Source organism: Arvicola amphibius, chromosome 10 (assembly GCF_903992535.2).
Source record: "Arvicola amphibius chromosome 10, mArvAmp1.2, whole genome shotgun sequence".
NCBI classification, from domain to species: Eukaryota; Metazoa; Chordata; class Mammalia; order Rodentia; family Cricetidae; genus Arvicola; species Arvicola amphibius.
This window is the reverse complement of record NC_052056.1, coordinates 26,099,963-26,121,829: the sequence shown is the minus strand read 5'-3', so window position 1 is coordinate 26,121,829 and position 21,867 is coordinate 26,099,963. Positions and strand designations below refer to the sequence as shown.

General features: G+C 35.0%; 1 protein-coding gene and 1 long non-coding RNA gene across 2 annotated transcripts in view; both read left to right on the top strand.

Moving 5' to 3' along the window:
• Gbe1 (1,4-alpha-glucan branching enzyme 1) overlaps positions 1 to 21,867 on the top strand; it is a 248,144-nt gene that overhangs the window by 100,979 nt on the left and 125,298 nt on the right. Inside the window, exons 4-7 of the mRNA XM_038345354.2 lie at positions 6,892 to 7,017; positions 7,959 to 8,094; positions 10,475 to 10,565; positions 13,907 to 14,116. Coding sequence (XP_038201282.1) covers positions 6,892 to 7,017; positions 7,959 to 8,094; positions 10,475 to 10,565; positions 13,907 to 14,116 — 563 coding nt within the window. The remainder of the gene's footprint in view (positions 1 to 6,891; positions 7,018 to 7,958; positions 8,095 to 10,474; positions 10,566 to 13,906; positions 14,117 to 21,867) is intronic.
• On the top strand, positions 3,503 to 6,058 carry LOC119824835. The gene is made up of 2 exons (XR_005287146.1): positions 3,503 to 3,715; positions 5,579 to 6,058. It is a non-coding gene; the product is annotated as an uncharacterized LOC119824835 (long non-coding RNA).

The window sequence follows — 21,867 nt, the reverse complement described above, 5'->3', positions numbered from 1 at the left end:
TAGTATTCTTGCTTACGTTTAATAAAAAAATTCACTTTTGCCAGGTATGCCCCCAACTACTCATAAAGGTTTGTGCTGTTTATGGCAAAATACATACTGTCCAGCCTTTCATGCTTTAAACATTTACATTTAAACTGAAGCTTTATTGAATACTAAAGATAAGTATATGGTAAATGTCAAACTTATTGTTAATCTCTTCAAATTTAAAGGTGTGTGTAGTGATGTCCAACGGTCCACGTTCCCACTGCCCCACCCCGCTCCCAGCCTCCTGGCTAGCTTATGCCCCAAAATAACAACACACAAACTGTATTCATTTAAATACTGCCTGGCCCATTAGTTTCAGCCTCTTATTGTCTAATTCTCACATTTTGGTTATCCCATTTCTAATAATCTGTGTTGCACCACAAAGTGGTGCCTTACTGGGAAGATTCTAGCATACGTCCATCTTGGGCTGGAGCCTCATCACTTCTGTCTCCCTGAGGAGAGGCACGGCAGTCTGACTAACTTCCCAGCATTCTGTTCTGTCTACTCCACCCACCTAAGGGCCGGCCTATTAAATGGGCCAAGGCAGTTTCTTTATTAACGAATGAAATCAACACAAACAGAAGACTCTCCCACATCAGGTGTGTTTTCTCTTCCTCCTCTTTCCCCCTTACTAATCTTGCTGTTCACTTCAACCATTAAAATTTAGCAACAACATTACATTTGCCCTTTGTAAATCAGTGTACCCCAAAGAGTCAAAGAAAAAGTGATGGAAAGAATATTTTAGAGAAAAATGACATGGGGAATTTATGTTTAGTAATTTGAACAGACCTTGGTAAGAAAGATTTCAAGTAAATAACTGTATCGTGATGATCGTTGTATTGATCAGGGCTGCTTTTTATCCTCATTGTTACACCTCTACTGCCCAAGTCCATTGTTAAAGGGTCACTTCAGTTCTTCATTATATTTTATAACCACAAGAAAATGTATATAAAAATCAATTGACAAGAGGTCATCAGGTGTTCTCAAATTGCATCATAAACCATGTAGTTATTGTTTCCCACTATATGAAATATTTCTTTCCTTTCACACATTATACCTATACTCATTTCTCAATCCTTGTTTATATAAAACTCCTTATAGTTCTCATTTCCCAAATGAGAAATGTACCTGGCAAAAACAGACTTTCTACAGAAGATAAGAGAAATAATGATAGTATTGAAATCATTATTTTAAAACTTAAATTTGTAGTTATGAGTGCTTCGGATTCGGAATTTCTATCATTAACTAATTTTTTTAGTAGTCATTAGGTAATCTTCAAGATTCTAGTCTGTATATATTAAATAAGTAATTAAATATTTTCTTAACGTATAATTCTTAAAATTCCTACTCAAGAGATGGTCTTTGCAATTCCTCTGCATTTTTTTTCTGGAGGTTGAATCATTTCATTTCCCTTTTTTACACTTTGAATTTTATTTCAATGAAATAGTACTTAGAGTGATTGCTTAAGAATCATACTCATTCTTCAACTGTTTCAATTTATTATCAAAAAGTCTTTTATACTGATACTTAATGAAAGATTTCCAAAAAAAACTTTAACTCATCTTGGTAACCTTATTCCCTCTCACTTCTGAACGTATGTCTTAGTTTTTGTTTTGGCACCGTACCATATTCTAACACTATTTACATAATAGATTTTCAGCATTCACTGCACATGGATGAATCTCCTTGAAACTCACTTTTTCAATAATGCAAACTCACTGATCTCCCCGCCTTTTCATGGCTTTTTTGTTTTACTTCTATATTGATCTTTTAATACCTTGGATGTTTAAATCCTTTATTTTAATATTATAGGTAATTCATTTGTTTCCTAACCTAAGATACCTAGTCAATCTTTGCCCGATTAAAACAGCTTAACATTGTTCTTTTTCTTTTGGCTTAGGTATAGTTATTCTTACTTGCTCAAGGATGCCATTTTCAATACCAGCTTCCTCAATCTCAAGTAATGCATTTGGATTTTCTCTTTATTTAGTAACCTCCCTCCTTTTATACGGTTTTTGTTTAGGTAATGCACTTGAAAACAGCAAACATTTTATTAGTTCTGCTTAGTTGTTTCTTCTTTTCTTCAATATTTGTCTCAGTGATGGGGAAACAGTTCTAATAAATTTTATTCATATTAAAAAACTAGGGGACTGGAAGGGGGGGATACTACTTGTTTTTATAGCAATGAAACACCTGTTTTTCTCAATCATTCTAAATAAGGTCCCGCCTTTAGGAGATAAAACTACTGCTTTCCACCCATTTCTCTGACAGAATTATGTGGTTTCTTTCCACCAATGTCACAGAGATCAATGTTTATGTCCATAATTCTGTAATTGGTCCTAAGCCAAAGGTTAAGAAATTGAATAGTTTGCCTTAAAAATAGTCTGTTCTTGGCCTCTATGGGAGTGCCCTTCATCTTAAAATTTGGTATAACATTTTTCTGATAGTGATTAGTTTCTTATTACAGATTTGTTTTATGGCTAATATTCTTAGTCTTTGAAAATGTTCTCTTTTAATAACCTTATTTTTGTTAGAAAAGTCTTTTTACTACTTGATATCAAATTCTTATGGATTCAAATTGGACAGTCTTTTGTCCTTTCTTTCTTTTTAATTGGAGAAAGAAAACTTTTTCTTTCAATTGTGGTAGCGTGTTCCAAAATAAACAATTCTTTTCTCTTTTATTATTTTATATATGTTGTAGAAAGTTTAAATAGTAAGAGCTAGTGAGACTTTATCAAAAAAGTATTGCTTTTGTGGCTAAGCTATCAGGAAGGCTGTTTTCTTTCCTTCCTTTGTATAGTGCCTACTATTGCCTAACACAAGACACAGGGGTTTAGTCTAATCATTTGATGTCTTTAGTCCACTTCTCTCAATCCTATATCTCTTTGTAGATGCAAAGGACATAATATGGAGATTTATTTATGTGCATATATGGTTTATATAAAGTTATTTAATTAATTGAAATTTATGAATTAAGTTGAGAAACAAAGATGGAGGTCTCTAAAACATGATTGTTGTTATCAAGATAAAACTATCAAAAAAACTATTTTAAAAAAATAGCTATGTTTATTAGTACTCGAAGCTCAGTTTATTTATTTAGTATTCAAGGAAGCTCTGTATACAAATGGTGGTAATATCATTCATAGCCTAAATACAACCCAAGTTTGTATAAAATTACCAAAGGAGTTTTCACAATTTTATAAAAATTTATCCATGAAATTGTTATTTATATACAAGGGACCTCAATTAGTCACCATTGCATTATTAGTTAGTTCTTAATTGATTCCGCATTTAGTCAATTAGGGAAGAACTTTTATCCATCACAATTGCATTAGTCATTTTGTGGCTATATTTGTATACTTAGTCTTATTTTTTTATACAGCGATGCAGATTTAAAGTTCACAATGAAATGTTTTCAAATATTAGAAAATATTTCTGATTTTTTTATACTTTCAATTAGAAAATTCACAATGTGATGGCTTGATGACTATGGTACCACAAACTTGGAATTTCACCAGCCTGGAGACCAAGGCAGAAGTGTTAAATCAAGGTCAAAATGGTTTACAAAGTGAGACTCTATATCAAAACCCAAAATAAAAGAGAAAATAATTTATTTCCTTCAGTAAATACTTTCTCCTTTGATTGGCTTGTTTGGATACATGCTGATCCTAGCACTGCAGAAAAGACAGAGGTAGGTGAATCACTGTGAGTTTGAGGATAACTTGTTTTACATAGCAAGCTCCAGGTCATCCAGCGCTACCAGAGAGACACCCTAAGTCAACAACAAAACAAAACAACAACAATAATAAACCGAAAACCTTTTAACCTCTTCATATTTTTGACATGAATGTGTATGTCTGTAATAGGGAGGCTGCTTGTTTATTTTCCTGGTTGCCCAGACTCCCGAAATAATCACACAGAAACTATATTATTTAAATCATTACTTGGCCATTAGCTCTAGCTTCCTTTATTTCTAACTCTTACTTCTTTATTTAACCCATCTCCATTAAATTGTGCATCACTACAAGGTCATGGCCTACCAGGAAAGTTTCAGTACATCTGTCTCCAGCTGTGGCTCCACGGCTTCTCCTGACTCCGCTGTTTTCCTCCCATTATTTAGTTTTTTTCCCCACCTAGCTCACTTCTATCTTATCAGGCCAAGCCAGTTTCTTTATTAACAAATGCTATTCAAAGCATACAAAGGGGAATCCCACATCACCTCCCCTTTTCTGTTTAAATATAAAGGAAGGTTTTAACTTTAACAGAGAAAAATTACACACAGCAAAACATCTGTCAAGCAAGAATTACAGTTATTATATTTATATCTACTTTATCTTTATCATAACTAAGGAAAACTATAACTATAAAGAGCTTTATATTATATTATTTCAGGGCTGAGCAGCCTGGAACCAACAAGTGGCTTCCTACAACATCTGTGTGTGTGTGTGTGTGTGTGTGTGTGTGTGTGTGTGTGTCATACCTATGGAGGTTAGAGGTTAACTTGAGAAATCTGATCTCATTCTATCATGTGAGTCCTTCTTGATAGTTTATGATGTTGCTACCTGCATTGTGACAAGGTCCTTAGAACTTATCTCAGGGTTTATTATCCATTTGAATATTCAGACATATGAATGAGAAGTGCTGACAAGTATAATGCATGTTTGGCTGTATTTACTGTGAGATAAAATTATTTTTATACTAGTTGGTAGTTTATAGGACAACCCCAGGCAACACTGGATTCCTGGGATTTCTACAATTAGCATAACTCAGCTACTAAATGGTTAACAGTTTGCAAATTAGCAGCCTGTTCCCTGTGACATATCTTATCTGATGGGTAGACATATGATGTTATATGTCATTATGTTTATGTAGTCTGAGATAGCATCATTTTCCTTGGTTGCTGTCTCCTAGTTGGATTTATCATAATACTCCTAATTGGTTTCTGAGAATAAAGACATTCTGAAGAGGCACTGAAAGTGAAGGGTTCTCCCTGGACACTTTGTATTACTAAGAAAAAACACAAGGAAGTAATTAGAAATTTGTTGCATATAAACCATATACTTTCAGGTTTAGTGGAAAGCTGTGCGCTTCATATTATTTGGACATTTCTATGAAAGGCAAATGAAACAGAAAGTTGAAGTTCTTCACAATAATATGTGTCCCTACTGATACATGTTACAGAAAGAAGAAACAGTACATTGAGGAAAATGATTCATTCAGGGGAGGAATTAATCCTTTTTGTCAGGTGTGTCTATTGGTTATACCCTAATGACAAGCTTGGGAGTCTTCCTCTTACCACTTCACAATTTCTGGCAGAAATTTAGGGATTCCCAGGATGAAGACAAATGGTGTATCACTGACAATGCTAAAGATGTTGAGTACCATGTTTTCACTGCTTCCTTTTTTTTCCAAGCCTTACAAAGATGAAATTGCAGGCCTAGTTCACTGTCAGTTACTCAGTGGTTTGGCATCATTGTAGTGGGGTGGTGAGTTCAGAAATATCCATTTTTATATAGCATTCAGTAGGGTTGTCTGATTTATGGTTTCCTCTAAGGTGACTCTCAGAATGACCTCAAGAAATGGTATTAGCCAACGATAGCTGACCTGAGCTATTGGGAGCTCACAAACTCTGGACTGACTGCTGGGGATCCTGCATGGGACTGACTGAACTAAGTCCTCTGAATGTGGTGACAATTATGTGGCTTGATCTGTTGCGGGGGGGGGGGTATGCGTGGCAGTTGGATCAGGACTTATCATGGGTGTGTTAACTGACTTTTTCAAGCTCATTCCCTCTGCTGGGATGGATACCTTTCTCAATCTTGATGTGAGGGAGGAGCTTGGTCCTGCTTCAACTTTGCAAACCAGGTTTTGTTGACTCCCCAAGGGAGGTCTTACCCCCTCTTAGGAGTGGATGGCGGGGGAGGTGGTGGAATGGGAGGAAGTAGGAGGAGGAGAAGGGGAGGGAAGGGAAACTTGGTCTGGTATGTAAAATGAAAAAAAATTAAATAAAATAAATATGACAACTGTAACATGAGAGCTAGCTTGTTGGGGTTTCTGTCCTGCCCAGTTCCCACATTCGGCAAGTCCCAAGAAAATCACACAGAGAGTTTCCATGAGTTATAAAACTGATTGGCCCATTAACTCAGGCTTCTTATTAGCTCTTTTTACTTATATTAACCCATTATTCTGATCTATGTTAGCCACATGGCTCGGTACTTCTTTCAGTGGGGCAGGTCACATCTTGCTTCTTCTGTGTTCTAGGCAAGACTAGGGAGGAATTGGCTTCCTCCTTCCCAGCATTCTCCTGTTCTCATCGCTCTGCCTCTACTTCCTGTCTGGTTGTCCCACCTATACTTCCTGCCTGGCCAATCAGCATTTATTTAAAACATGATTGACAGAATACAGACAATTCTCCCATACCAAACAACAAAAACAAATGGTGTCAACATCAGTAACTAAATCATTGTATTCTTTCTGTAACTGAACACAATGTATAGGAGCAGGGATAGTGTGTCTGTTCCTTCTGTCACTTAGAACTCATTGGCTTCTGATGATTTTTAAGTAAACAGGAAAGTCAGCAAAATAATGTCCCAGAAGGATGTCTTGTTCTGTTCACAAAGCAAAAAGGATAGTTAGATATATTTTAGAAAGAGGTTCATATAATATAAACTTATATATAACTTTAATGATCATATAGTAATAGCAGGTGAGCAAAGAATTTAAATATGTTCTTATAGATACACATCTGGGGACTTACCTGAATTTTTAACTCATTTGATTTCCTGCATCGGGCAGTGCTCTTTAACTATGTCTTCCATTAGTTTTGTGGGGCTATTTTAAATCAGTGCCATCTCATTTTCTTTTTAGGTCGTCATTACCAGTAAAAGTGGTGAGATTTTGTATCGCATTTCACCATGGGCCAAGTATGTGGTTCGTGAAAGTGACAATGTGAATTATGATTGGATACACTGGGATCCAGAAGACACATATAAAGTGAGGACAGCAGATTTTAAATAATTGCTTATTTCAGTATTTCTTGGGAAAATAATTTCATATTTTATACCTTTTGTGACAATGCTCAATGTTTTCTTGCTTAGTGTTTGGCTTGACAGCGTTCCTATATTATACATCTTATATCTTTTTCTGTTGTATCTTTCCCATGAAACAGAAGTAAGGTTTTTCTTTTTGCCTAGTTTTGAAGTTAGTAAAAAACAGTAAATTTCTATTTACCTATCAAGAAGGAATATTAATATTGTGGACTACAATTTCAAATTTACAGAGACTTAAAAATTTAGTATGTGAGCCAGACTGTGGTGGCGCACGCCTTTAATCCCAGCACTCGGGAGGCAGGGGCAGGTGGATCTTTGTGAGTTCGAGGCCAGCCTGGTCTACAAGAGCTAGTTCCAGGACAGGCTCCAAAGCTACAGGGAAACCCTGTCTCAAAAAACCAAAAAAAAAAAAAAATTAGTATGTGAAGATGGATTTGTATAGTTTTAAGGACCATGGAATGGCAAACTAGTGTATTTAGGGGTTATGTTATGATTATGTTCCACATGTGTTATACGTATTTTAGAACTAATTATCAGTCATTTATATTACTCAATCTTGCTAATGAATGGTATGTATTAAATAAATAAATTATATGTTCCAATTAGAACTCCATATTTTTTCCATGGCATAGGTTTAAAAATGAAAAAAAATCTCTCCAATCATTGATGCTGCATGCCTATTTCATGACTTTTTTTAAGTTGACTTATTAATATAATCCTATATATGATTAAGAAACATGGTGAATGCAGCCTTTGCCTTTGATGGGGTAGAACATTCACAAATGTTTCACTGAACTTAGCCATTATTTTATTTCACATACTTGATTAGTTAGTGTCACAACTGAATACTTGCTTTAATTCCATTTGTAACTCTGTATTCTGTAGTTGAAGCATTCCAGACCTAAGAAACCAAGAAGTCTAAGAATTTATGAATCTCATGTGGGAATTTCTTCTCATGAAGGAAAAATAGCTTCTTATAAACATTTTACAAGCAATGTACTGCCAAGAATCAAAGACCTTGGTAAGTAATAATTGTGATTTTTATTCAGATAAAATTTTAATGAGACTGTTTTCTTATTAGAAAAGCTAATTACAAGTGTCTTTTTTTGTGTTAAGAGATTAAATATGTAATAAAATGCATTTTATTTTAGGCTTCTCCAATTGCCCTGTAATAGTGATAGCATAGAAAAGAGAAATGGAATAAGATAGATCATAAGCATTCAGGATATTATTCCAATTTCAATTTAATGTAATGTGAACTGATGGCTTCCAAATTGTAGATAAATATACGAGTGTAATTACTTTTCTACAGAAGATAACCTTTATCATTTGATGTGGTCATTGATAATAGCCAGTCCATTTTATTATTTTATGAAAAAAAAATCTAGTATTTATAAGGTGTCTGGAACTCATTTTGGTTTGGTTATTATATAGTGGCAATGTCTGGATGATTTTTCTCACCAACATTTCTGGACCACACTTGAAACACTTTGAGATATTCATATACCAGACATGACTGTCTTCAGAGAAGGCTATGAATAAGTAGTATTAGGTTGACTACCTGCTTCAATAGATGTTATATTATTACTTCTTCTTATAGGTAATGCAGTTAAAAAATATTCTGTAGGATATTTGTTGCCTGCTGCAGAAGCCGGAGAAGAAAACAAAGTACATTTAATTATATCACTTTGCCAGGGAGTTTAGTTTTTTAACTAGAGGAACAATTGAAATGCAAGGCAGGGTTAAAGTTTTCACCTATGTATAGATCCTAATTATCTGTGATTGTGAACTGAACTACAATTCCAGAAACTAAAATTAATCAAATTTATTGTTAGCGTTGGTGGATAGGTATTATGTTACATTTGCTCATTGAAGAAGTACTTTCATTATTATAGACTATTAAATTATTTATACCTGGCTTTTAATATGTGCCTCAGCAGCACGGGATGCTCCTCTGCACCATTGTTTTAGTTGCCTAGCACCGTGGGTAGAGAGCACACTAAGGGAGACATGATTAGTGCCATTGAAACAAACAATGGCCATGCAAGGTGGAGCTCGATGAGAATAATACCTATTATATAATGGAGATGTAATTAAAACTCCAAGTTTTATTCTAAGATATATGGTAACTAATGTCCATCATCTGATACGTTTGTTTCTGTTAGGTCTGTTTCAATTAAATCATTTTCCTTTTACAACAATATACCAATGGTGAGATCAGGGAGAAATACTTTAAGTATATAAATTCTTACTTCTGAATTTGTATTTGTGAAAGTTACAGCACGTATAATGTGCTAAAATACAGTAATGAGGAGCTACAACATGGCAAGTGAAGAGAATGAAGTTAATATGGGTTTTGGTTTTCTCCCAAGTTCAGTTATATATTTAAATGACTTGTTAAAGAATCTGACTTTAAGAAGTCTTTTAATAAAACTGAAGCTTATATGAATTGGACATTAGGAGCATAATACAAATACTAAGCATGTTTGTTTGCACAAATGTTCCAATCAAACTGAGCATATGTGAAAAAATGATAAAATTGTACTTGTAAGAAAAGAAAAACTGATTTCCCTAAAGTTTTTCTGTTTCTTTATTTTGTATAAGATCAAGAGGTTCTGTCTTTTCTCTGATTATTTACTTGTGACTAGTTCCACTGCTATTATGAATATTTAAAGGACAATCCCTACCTTTTTTTTTCTTCATGGTTTATTTTTTTTTTATATTTAAAAATTTCCATCTCTCCTTCCCTCCTCCTTCCCTCCCTCCGCTCCTCCTCCCACTTCCCTCCCCTTCTTTTTGAGTGACTTCATTTGTACAACTAGCGAAAAAATATATTCTGATAGAGAAAGAAAAACGTGGTTTTGTCCCATGTCTGTGTGTGCACATGAAACACTAAATATTTAAAGTAAGTCCATAGGGACATTGCTTCTGGCTTCATAATACTTACTTTGGTAGAAAAATGAATTTGATAATATTTCTTAGGCTATATGGTAAAATATCTAAACCATGATGAAAAGAGGCAAATTAAAAAGCATATCATGCAATCAGTTACTTGTATTTAGCCTCATCATCTTCAGTATGGATATTACAAGTAAAGCTAAAATTTAACATATGCAGATTTCCATGTTTAATATTCTAAAGCAAATTATGTATATATTTGCATATCATTTGTCACATATTAAAATGAAGACATTTCAAATAACTAGGCAGTAATGTGGCTCTAAGAGGACAAATGTCCAATTGTTTTAGAAGGTCAGACAAGTAAATTGTGTCAGAGTAGTAGAAATTTACATGCTGATTAGAGGTTCTAGGTTCATTGTAAAAGTTATGTCTTCAGAACATGCAATTTTTCATTCTGTTTTGAAAGTAGTTCTGACTTTCTTTGGGTTTTGTGTCTATAGGATACAACTGCATTCAGTTGATGGCGATCATGGAACATGCTTACTATGCCAGTTTTGGGTACCAAATCACTAGCTTTTTTGCAGCATCAAGGTAAAATGAATATTTAATGTTCATGTACATTTCAAATAATGTAATTAAAATGTATTTTAACATTTAGCTTTGTTTTGTTTTATAACACCCCACTTACAGATATGTTTAATAGCAAGATGGAGGTTTTCTTTGACTGAGGTCATTCACTTCTAATCAGAATGATGTGTAGCATTGAATGACCCAGATTTAATGTCAGGTTTGCTGGAATGATATCAGCTCATAAAATGTCTACTTACTCACTGACACTTATACCTTTATAGGCACATGCGTAGTCAGAAACTGTGTCCTGTGCAAGCCTGTACTCAATGAACTCTCACCTTTTTATAGGAAGAGATTGGTGTCAGATGGGAACATGTGGGATGATCTATACTGCACAGATACAATTCTTAACTCAGACTTAAACTTACCAGAATGTGTCTGGAGAGAAAGACTACCTTAAGTGGCCCTGTGTGCCTTGATTACCACAAATTGAACAAACTCATCATTAATTCGAACTCATTAGTTTACAGTATGGGAAATAGACATTAATTTAGTACCCATACATATAGTGGTTTCTACTGCTAATAAGCACTAACAACAAATTGCTTTTATAATGCTGCAAAATTGACTCTAAATTAAATCTCAGGTGATATCTGAAGTGGATTGAAACTGTCCCTGACAGCTGAGGAAGGTTAGAAGTGGACTTAGAGCATATAATAGTCTAGAAGGAGATACTAACCAATTTTCTTACATTTCCCTGTAGTTCTCTTTGTTTGTTTATATACAGTATGTAGTGCTTTCAATTGGTTTTCTAGCTTCATTCAAGAACCTGCCTATCTCTCTACTAAGAAGTGTGCTTGTTAATGCTACTGGTGACCTTCTGGAGTACAGTGGCTTTTCTTGGTTAACTCAAACTGTCAGAATCGCTTAACACAGTCACGTTCTTTAACCTCCTTGGAAGATTTTTATTTTTCTCTTTAATTCCAGAATATAATATCCTGCTGTAGTATCTCTCACCTCACTTTTTTTTTTTTTTTTTTTTTTTTTTTTTTTTTTTTTTTTTTTTTTTTTTTTGGTTTTTCGAGACAGGGTTTCTCTGTAGCTTTGGAGCCTGTCCTGGAACTAGCTCTTGTAGACCAGGCTGGTCTCAAACTCACAGAGATCCGTCTGCCTCTGCCTCTGAGTGCTGGGATTAAAGGCGTGCGCCACCGCCGCCTGGCTCACCTCACTTTTTTTGTATATTTTCTTTCACTTCTTCCTTCTGCTTTTTCTTTTCCATCTTTCTACTTAAGATGAAACTTTCTAGTTCTATTCTGTTTTGCTTCTATCCATTCCTTCCACTTTAATGCAGTTTCTGTGTAAACTTTATGTTTCTAATCTTTATACATTGTATTCTCTATGTGTCCAGTACTTATCTATAATATGTTTAATATATTACCTCGTCATGTCCATCATCCTCCTTCTCCATCATATTTTCTAATGAAAAAAAAAGTGACACTTTTATCTTTTAATTCTTCGAGCCAGAATCTGGCTTTTTACTATTCCATTTCTATCCCTTTTTGTTTTCGGCTTATTATAAAACTTAGCCATCTGCACTTAACATTTTTATCCTAAATCTGGCTGTTCACCTGCCCAACTGTTCCTACCCTAGCCCAAGTTGGCAGTCTTTACTTGGCTTTTTTCAGTACCTCTCTATGGTTTATTTGAACTTTATTCTTGTCTTGATTCACATATATGTTTTCTGGACTATAGCCTAAGTAAAGCATTTAAAGATGAATATTGAATTGTATAGATCTCCTGCACATATTCTCCCTCAGTGACTTTCTGTTTCTTTCAGAAAAGTGTAAATATTCCTTTGGTCATATGACAGCATTTATGAGGTCTTCTTTCTCTCTCTTTTGATGTGTCCATTCCACATCTGGTTAAGTCTTCTTATGTTTTTAGCTCATTGGAGTTTGTAAGCTCCAATACATATACTAATTTCTCTGAATATTCTTCTCATATATCTGTCTGTCTTTTCCTCACTCCTTTTTGGCTCAGTATATGTCACCCTATTCACCTATAAGATTCATTCACTGATGACTCTTCTGGAATATAGTGCTTTTCATTTTCATTTTGCCTTTGAAAAAATATTTGCTATTTTATTCTTCATGTCTCATTCATGTTTCTGTCTCCTCATTTTAGTGTAAATAGCAGAACAGTAATATTAATATTGTTCAATATGCAATTCTAGAATATGGAAAATTTCATGGCTCATGGTAGCTCTCTTAATACATATTTAATTAACAAAAAAAGAATGAATGAAGCTGAGGGCTACTTATGTATAGAGGCTGTTGTTCAGTGAATAAAACTATCCCAGTGTGACTTTTATAAGGTAAGGAAGGGGTACAGTGATAAAAAGAGCCTAATATTATGATAAATTGCCATCTCATGATCCCAGTCCTCATCTTCTTGGCATTACAATCAGTGTTTGGGTTTTTTTTTTTTTTTAGAGGATAACATGAATTTTTTTAACTTTTTTGTAGAGTTGCTCATTAAAGGAATTGCTATTTGCTAAGTATTGCACTGTGTCATGAAATGGCACATGTACGCAGCCTCTGGTATGAAGAGGCAGGCCATCTGATGGGGAATAGAGATGATAACAATATCAAGGACACATTGGTACCCAGTGTTTAAATTTGATGCCTAGAAAATAGTAATGTGGAGATTGCCCCGGGGGGAAAGAAAGCCTTCTGGAAGTGAGTTTTGTTTTCTTCTGCAGGGAGACTGAGACTTTGTATAAGATAACCATCACTTCTGGAAGTGAGTTTTGTTTTCTTCTGCAGGGAGACTGAGACTTTGTATAAGATAACCATCTCTTCTGCATGTGTGAACAGTTGGTGAAACATGACACATTTTCTTGGCCCACTAATTCCAGAAAAATTCTGGTTTAGGAACAAGGGAGAACGGACAGTTTTCGGTACTGTGATGAAAGAAGTATTCTAAGGGCCCCTTACCTCGTTTGGTTGTATGCCGGCAGAAGGACAAACATCTGGAAAGTCCTGGCAACCATGACTGACTTGACTTGCTTATAGAAGAACCACCAAGGATAAAAACATAGAGTTTTACTATTTTGTGTATCCCCAATGCAAATTTTATTTAGCATAGAGTTCCATTTAACAGTTTTTGTTAATTAATATTTTTATTTAATCCTTTTTATTTACTTTATATAAAATAGCACTTCCAAGTTTATACTTTTTGTAGTTATATTTTCAGTTTTGTATTTAAAATAGCTTATACCATGCTGGGCATAGGCATTGATGATGCACAATTGCTGTTTGCTTTCAATGTGATGTAATTTTTTTTGTGCCCTTTCTCCTTAGTCGCTATGGAACTCCTGAAGAACTGAAAGAACTTGTTGACACAGCACATTCAATGGGCATCACAGTCCTTTTAGATGTGGTACATAGCCATGCTTCAAAAAATTCAGAGGATGGGTTGAACATGTTTGATGGGACCGATTCTTGCTATTTTCATTCTGGACCCAGAGGGACCCATGATCTTTGGGATAGTCGATTATTTAACTATTCCAGGTAAGTACATGTAACATAAAACTTGTGTTTTAAAAATTATTTTCAAGTATTTTCAATTAGTCAATTTATGTGTGTTCTATTAATGTTAGCTAATATTTTTGATTTGATTTCTAAACATTTAGGTAAGGAATTTTAGCTATCGTATAGTACATGTATTTATGGCATATTATGTTAAATTTCAACTTTATAAATATGGAATTTAAAATATTTTGTTGATATTGACACATAAAGGTTTTAATGTGAGCAATTTCTTATTAAAATTTAAAAGGTAGTTTATCTTGTTGGATCAATAATAGGAATTCTTTTGTTGAAAATACACATTGTTTTAAGTAGACCACTTACACCTTATGTCTTCATATATCAAAAGAAGTTCAATGGCTCTGTTTACAGCTAACATATTAAACATAAGCTAGATTTCTTTTTACATTTCTTTTTAACCATTTAAACACTAAAACTTAGTTTATTTATTCCTGAAACAGGGTATGTAAAAAGCTAGCTTTCCATCTATATGGAATCAGCTAGTTTGGCTGATTAAAATTTCTAGAAGCTTATAGAGTTTTCTAATATGTATGTGTTTTGCACTTAAACTATCACATGATTCTGAGTTTTTGAAGTTTTCAACTTGTAGCATAAAGATGCAAAAGATTTCAAATTGTGAGATATCAGATATTTTGACTAGAGGCATGTAACCTATCGTTAGTGCTATAATATTTTCTAGAATGTGGAGTGTCATATATTTAGAGTCTCACAACCTGTACATTAGGTGCTAGAATCTTTTCTACTTTCAAAATGAATTGTACCATGTATTTATTATATTTCTACTTATGGTAAGTAATGATATGAATTGAAAATATAGTTTACATTTTTGCAAATTATGCTTATTTAAATTTAATCAGCTAAAATGTACACCGTGTTGGAAAGCATGCTTTCCTGGCAACCCAGTTGGTTTTTGTTTCTTTTTGGTGGTTTGGCTGATTCCTATTCTTTCAGGCTACTTGTTCTGAGTTTTTCCTAAGCTGCTCAGCTTTTCTGAGAGTGATTCTTACTGTATATATTTTTGAGGAGGGAGGGCCCTTGTGAATCTTGTCAGTTTCAGTGACTTCCTGAAAATATTTTGAGTGCTATTTCCATCTCTGTAAGATTGAACAGGTTTTAGTTCCTCTTAGAATATTCTATAGTTTTACCTCCTTGTAAATACCCTGTATGGAAAATCCTTTTGTTCCTCTTTCATTTCTCTTCTATATATCTTAAGAGGTATTACATGATGATGAAATTTATTGGTTTTGCTTTTAGAGACAGGATTTTCCTTGTGTAACAGTTCTTGCTGTTGGCTCTCCTGGAACTCACACGTGTAGAACAGACTGACTTCAAACTCACAGACATTCTGTCTTCCTCTGTCTTTAAGTGCTGGGATTAAAGGTGTATACCATCATACCAGAATGGAAAATTTTAACTTCAGAGAGGAAACTGCTATACGGACATTTTCTGCTGTCTATTATTAATTGTGGCTTGTATAGTTTTCCCTTATTCTAAAGCCATTTGTATAAATTTGGCATTCACAAGTAAATTCCTAGTCTGTTGGTTCATTTTTCAGTTTGTTGAACCAGTTTCAAATTTAGTGACTAAGATATCAAGTTTTTACTCTTTTTCTATTTTGAGCACACTTTTCTTGTTGTATCAGCTGCAACTGTTGTGGTCAATGAGAAACCTTATAAAAGACCACCAGACTCATATGTAATCACCAAGACTAGAGCAAAAATTCCAGCATGCAGGGTTAAAGCTTCAGACAAAGTGGCAAAATGGGACCGCAGGAGAAACTCACAGTTCCTTTTAATCAAGATTATGGAATTCCAGGGACGGGGAACGTTAGTTGGGAGCTAATTGGTGGGTTTAAACATAAAGTTTATGTGATGTGGGATTCCCCCTTTTGCTGTGAATATGTTTTATTAACATTGGTTAATAAAGAAGCTGCTTTGACCTATGAGGAATAGAGCCAGGTAGGAAATCATATATATATATGAGAGAGAGAGAGAGAGAGAAGAGAGACGAGATGAAGAGAGAGAGAGAGGAGAGAGAGTAGAGGATGAGAGAGGAGACGAGAGAGAGAGAGAGAGAGAGAGGCCATGTAGCTGCGAAGGAGAAAGAAAGACACTGATCTTCCCTGTAGGCCACATTCTCAGATCAATAGAAATGTATATGATGTAGGGCCTAGCTAGGAATATGCCTAAGCCATGGCTAAACAGTGTTGTAATTAATATAGCTTTGGTGTGCATTATTTGGGTCTGTTGGTCTGGGAAACTAATGTGCAATCTCTGCTTATATTTATGTGTTGAATATTAGCATAGGTAGGTGGCTTTAGTTGCCTTAAGGACTTTTACCAGCAAATGGGTAGGGAAGGGCAAGCAGCAGGATATGGGACATCTGCTGATTTGTTGTGCCTGAGTTATGTTCTTTCCACGGAATAGCTTGTTCAGTTCTAGTAAACCCAAAACTGAGGCCTTGTCACTGGCTAGGGGCTTACAAGGAGCCTATCATGCTGTTGGTCTGGCTTCCCAGCTCTCTCAAGAACACCCTCATTTATAAGTGGACCAATTTTTTTCAGGATAATTTTCTTCCATCACTGACAGGTGATGCATGCATCAGCCAATGACACTGAAGTCAATTGGTTATCAGTTTTTCCCCTCTGAAGACAACTGGCAGGTTACTACTTTATGCTTTCGCTCCCTAAGAATTCCAAAAGACGAATGTTCCAGAACAAGGTTTCATATAGTTTGACTCCTGTAGTAGTTAATATAGGATCACTTCTGTGAATGATTGGTCAGCCAGATATAAGGAATGAGGGTTGTGGTCCCTTCATTCAGTAGGAAAAGCACCAGGGGATTTTAAACCTATTTTATAAAATCTCCACCTATAACAAGATTTGATCACAATTAATAGACTACTTCACAAATTCAAAAGAGGTAATTAAGATACCTGCCCATGTGGAAAATTGTTTATATCTGCAATGTTTCTTTAGTATAGAGAATTATATCTTTAAAAAGGCAATGTAATAATGCACTTCTCTATTGGAAAATGCAAAAGAGGCATACAGATCCAAATTAAAATGTATTCTTTATAAATATGAATAACTTGCTTTTTAAAAGCTTTAAGTGCATATCGCTCTCATACATATAGCTGTGTAAAACCTCAATACTTCACATTTGCTCTCTTCATATGGTAACTAGTCTGTCTACAATTTTAAGTTTGTGCCTTATTCAGATGAAATCAGAAATGACAATTTCCATTTCATAGTTTAAATATAATTTATTTTCCACTCTTTTCCTTTGATCAGTTGATTAATGTTATAATCTATTGACAAATAGCTATATAAGTGGTGCATAGTTCAGTTAAAGTGTAGTCTTATTCTTTAAAGACTTTCAACTGATTTTTAAAATAATTATATGACTACTCAAGAAATTCATCTATATTGAATCACTTCTGTGGAGTGATGTTACTCATTTTCATCTTCTCTATATGTCACAACCTGTCACCATTTATATCCTCTGATTCAAGTGCCATCACCTAACTTATCAGAATTAAATCTCTCTCTGAGTAATGCCAGAGATACTGACTGTCCTATTACCTGCTATGAATAAATTTCTAATCAGGAGCTACCCATGTTTTAATTTTCTGTCTAGTCAGTGGATCTGCCTTCTAACTCTGCTAAATTACAATTGGCAGTTCATAGCAGAGAATGGATTGTCCTTTTTTCAGTTGGTGCAGAGAGCTTTTTTTTTTTTTTTTTTTTTTTTTTTATAAAGCTGTCACCAGTTAGTCCCAGGAGTACACAGAATGAAAAATAATAGGTATAACTTGACCACTTCAATTCTGCATTCTTTTTGCACATTGCTCTGGAATTATAAAAATTCATTGGATAAAACAGTGTAAGATTTGCTGAAGTTGAATAACTATTACATCTTTAACTATCTTTATCTCATTGTCAAATTACTGCCCTTCTTGCTAAATATTAATTTTAAAATAAAGATTCTGACTCTCAAAGTGAATATCACAGTCAAGCTAATGATCTTTTTCCTCATTGAATTTCCACTTTGATGTAAAATTGGTATAACTACATTATATCAATTTGGTATTTTGTGTTGTGATGACTAAGGTTATCCCAGTTTCATCTTGAGTTTTTTTTTGGGCATCCTTGAGAAGAGGCAAAAGAAAGTCAGTTTTCTTCTCTTTTGTTCATACCTACATCTAATTATAGATGATAATAATTGGGTCTTGTTAGCCACGTACACTTTTTTTCACATTGGTATGGAGGAAAACTCATGATGGCTTTGTTCAAAAGAAATTTAGTCTCATAGTTGGTCAATGGTAATCAAACATGTTTTCCTCTTCACTTATTAATACGATGAATTACATTGGTTACCTTTGAATATCAAACCAATCTTTCATTCCTAGCATAAGCCCATATAAATATAGATACACGTATTCTACATGCAATCTTAGCCTATCTTTACATGTACTGTAAGATTTTAACTAAATCAGTTATTAATGATAAATCTTAAAGGATTATTATAAACTGATATATTACTTAATGAGCATATGACACCAACATAATTAGTAATATATTTAAAAACTAAGCATCAATGACATTGATAAAAATGTCTAAAATTATATTTAAAATACTGATGAACTCATTTTTGGTATTTTTTCATTAAGTAAAATTTTTTTTGTATAGTATAAATATCCTTTATAATATTTAGGGCATTAATGTTTTTCATTTACTCTAAAATATTTTTAAATATCTGAAAATACTTGTTGATATGATACAGATGGAACTACAAACTTACAAACTTAATGTTTCCTATATATCTATAACCAGGAGGTGACGCTATACAATGTATTTGTATTAACTGCAGCTTATAGATTAAGATGAGATGTTGAGTTTTCCACCCCTGACAACATATTGACACCCAAAATCGTCAAATTAGGAAGTATATCCAGTTTGAGTTTTTAGATTAGGTGTCCCCAGTCTGTGCAGAAAATGGCACAGTAAATACATATACTCAAGTAACAATTTTGTATTTTATGTTAAATCAGAGATTCGTGTATATTAGGACATGTTGCTAAATACATTTGATTGAGAAATTCTTCGTGACATTGAGAGCAAAGAGAAAGATATAAGAAAGTTTGAAGGGCAGAGCTAAGAAGGGGAAATGATTTAATTATATAATAACCTCAAAAAAGCTCCAGAAAAATCGAATAAATCACCCCAGTAGTCTCTTCAAAACAGATTTGTGAAATCAATTTTAAACAACTGTTTTTCTCTTTTTTAAATTTATTTTATTTTTTAAAAAAGAATTCAAACTATCTTTTTAAATTTTACATACAATTTCAGTTCCCACTCCCTCCTGTCCTCCACCTACCCCTCCACCCCACCTCCAATCCACCTCCTCAGGAAGGTAAGGCACATTGCTTCTGGAAGGTCCAAGACCCTCCCTACTTTATCTACGCTGAGCAAGGTATCCAGTCAAAAGAGAATAGGTTCCCAAACAGCCAGTACAAGCAGTAGGGGATTAATACTGGTGCCAAAGCCAGTGGCCCTACAGTTGCCCAGCCATACAGCTGTCACACATTCAGAGGGTCTTATTGGGACTTAACGCTGGTTTCTTCTGAGTCTGGCTGGTGTTGGTGAGCCCCCATTAATGCAGGTAAACTTTTTCAGTGGGTGCACCCATCATGGTCTTGACCTCTTTCTCACTGCTTCCACTCTTCAACTGGACTTTGGGAGCTTAGCCCAGAGCTCTGCTGCAGGTCTCTGCTTCTGATTCTATCAGTTGATGGATAAAGGTTCTATGGCGACATTTAAGATATTCATCAATTTGACTACTGGGCAAGGCCAGCTTGGGCACCCTCTACTCCATTGCTTAGGGTCTTAGCTGGGATCATCCTTGTTAATTTCTGGGGATTTTTTCTCTAGTGCCAGGTTTCTTGCTAGCCCCGTAATTACTCCATCAATCAAAATATCTTTTTCCTTGCTCTTATCTTTCTTTTTCCTCCATCTCGACTATCCCGTTTCGTCATGTTCTCCTCCCTGGTCCCCTTCTTCACTCCTCATTCCCTTCAGCCCTCCCTTCTCCCCTTACCTCCAAAGCCCCCAATTTTGTCAGTCTTTTTCTCCTTTCCAGGTGGATCTATGTATATTTTTCTTATGGTTCACCTTGTTTTGTAGCTTCTCTAGGATCATGAACTATAGGCTCAATATTCTTTGCTTTACAGCTAGTTCCACTTATGAGTGAGTACATACCATGTTCATCTTTCTGGATCTGAGTTACCTCATTCAGTATGCCCTTTTTCTAGTTCCATCCATCTGCACGCAAATTTCAAGATGTCATTTTTCATTTTTTTTGTACCGATGAGTAGTACTCCAATATGTAAATGTGCCACATTTTCTTTATCCATTCTTCAGTTGAGGAGCATCTAGGTTGTTTCCAGGTTCTGGCTATTACAAATAATGTTGTTATGAACATAGTTGAACAAATGTCCTTGTTGTATGATTGAGCATCTTTTGGGTATATGACTGAGAGTGGTATTGCTGGATCCTGAGGTAGTTTGTTTTCCGGTTTTCTGAGAAACTGCCATCCTGATTTTCAGAGTGTTGTACAAGTTTGCATTCCCACCAGCAGTGGAGGAGTGTTCCCCTTACTCCACATCCTCTCTAGCATAAGCTATCAATAGTGTTGCTGTTTTTAAGGACAGTTCTTATAGCAGTAAAAACATGTGTAAAATGTCAAAGACACGTCGTCCTATTTCTTTTATTACAAAAACACACATAACTCTTTAGGGTAGTTTTTGTCAAACTTTTCTAATTGCACAAAAATGAGCATGACATCAAGTATTGATATAAACGCCTCATCTTATAATTAGCTGACAGAATCTGTTGACTAAGAGAAAATGGAAATGTAAATCTGCAACAAGTCCAATGAGAAGCTAATTTTGGAGAAATTTGCTAATGGTTTATGTAGGTTTAATATTTTTTGTGGGTGGGGGGCTGTTTAGAGACAAGGTTTCTCTGTTACTTTGGAGCCTGTCCTGGAACTAACTCTTATATACCAGGCTGGTCGCGAACTCACAGAGATCCACTTGCCTCTGTTTCCCGAGTGCTGAGATTAAAGGCGTGCACCACCCAGAATAGGTTCTAGTAACCACCATTCATCCCTCCTCTTATGTAGATCTCTATATTCTTTAGAAAACTATGTACTATGCCAAACATAAGCATTAAAATCCCATGTTAAGAAGATGCTATCTCTAATAGATCATGATCATTTTATTTTAATTTAAAAATAATTTTCCCTTGCTCATGATCTCCCTCCTTTAGCTCCTCATCGGGACCTTGGGAGCTCAGTCATGGTGCTCCTATGTGGGGCTCTGTCATTTTCTCCATCCAATGCCAGGTGAAGGTTCTATGGTGATATGCAAGATATTCATGAGTATGGCAATAGGATCTGGACATTTCTGGCACCCTCTCCTCAGCTGCCCAAGGACCTAGCTGGGGGCGTCTTCCTGGACACCTGGGAACCCCTCTAGAGTTAAGTCTCTGCCAACCTAGAATGGCTCCCTTAACTTAGATATATAATTCCTTGTTCCCATATCCACCCTTCCTATATCCCAGCCATCCTATTCCCCCAAGCTCTTCCCATCCTCCCACTTCACACTTTTTTCTCCCCCATCTTCCCCCGCATGTCCCATTTTTTTTTTTG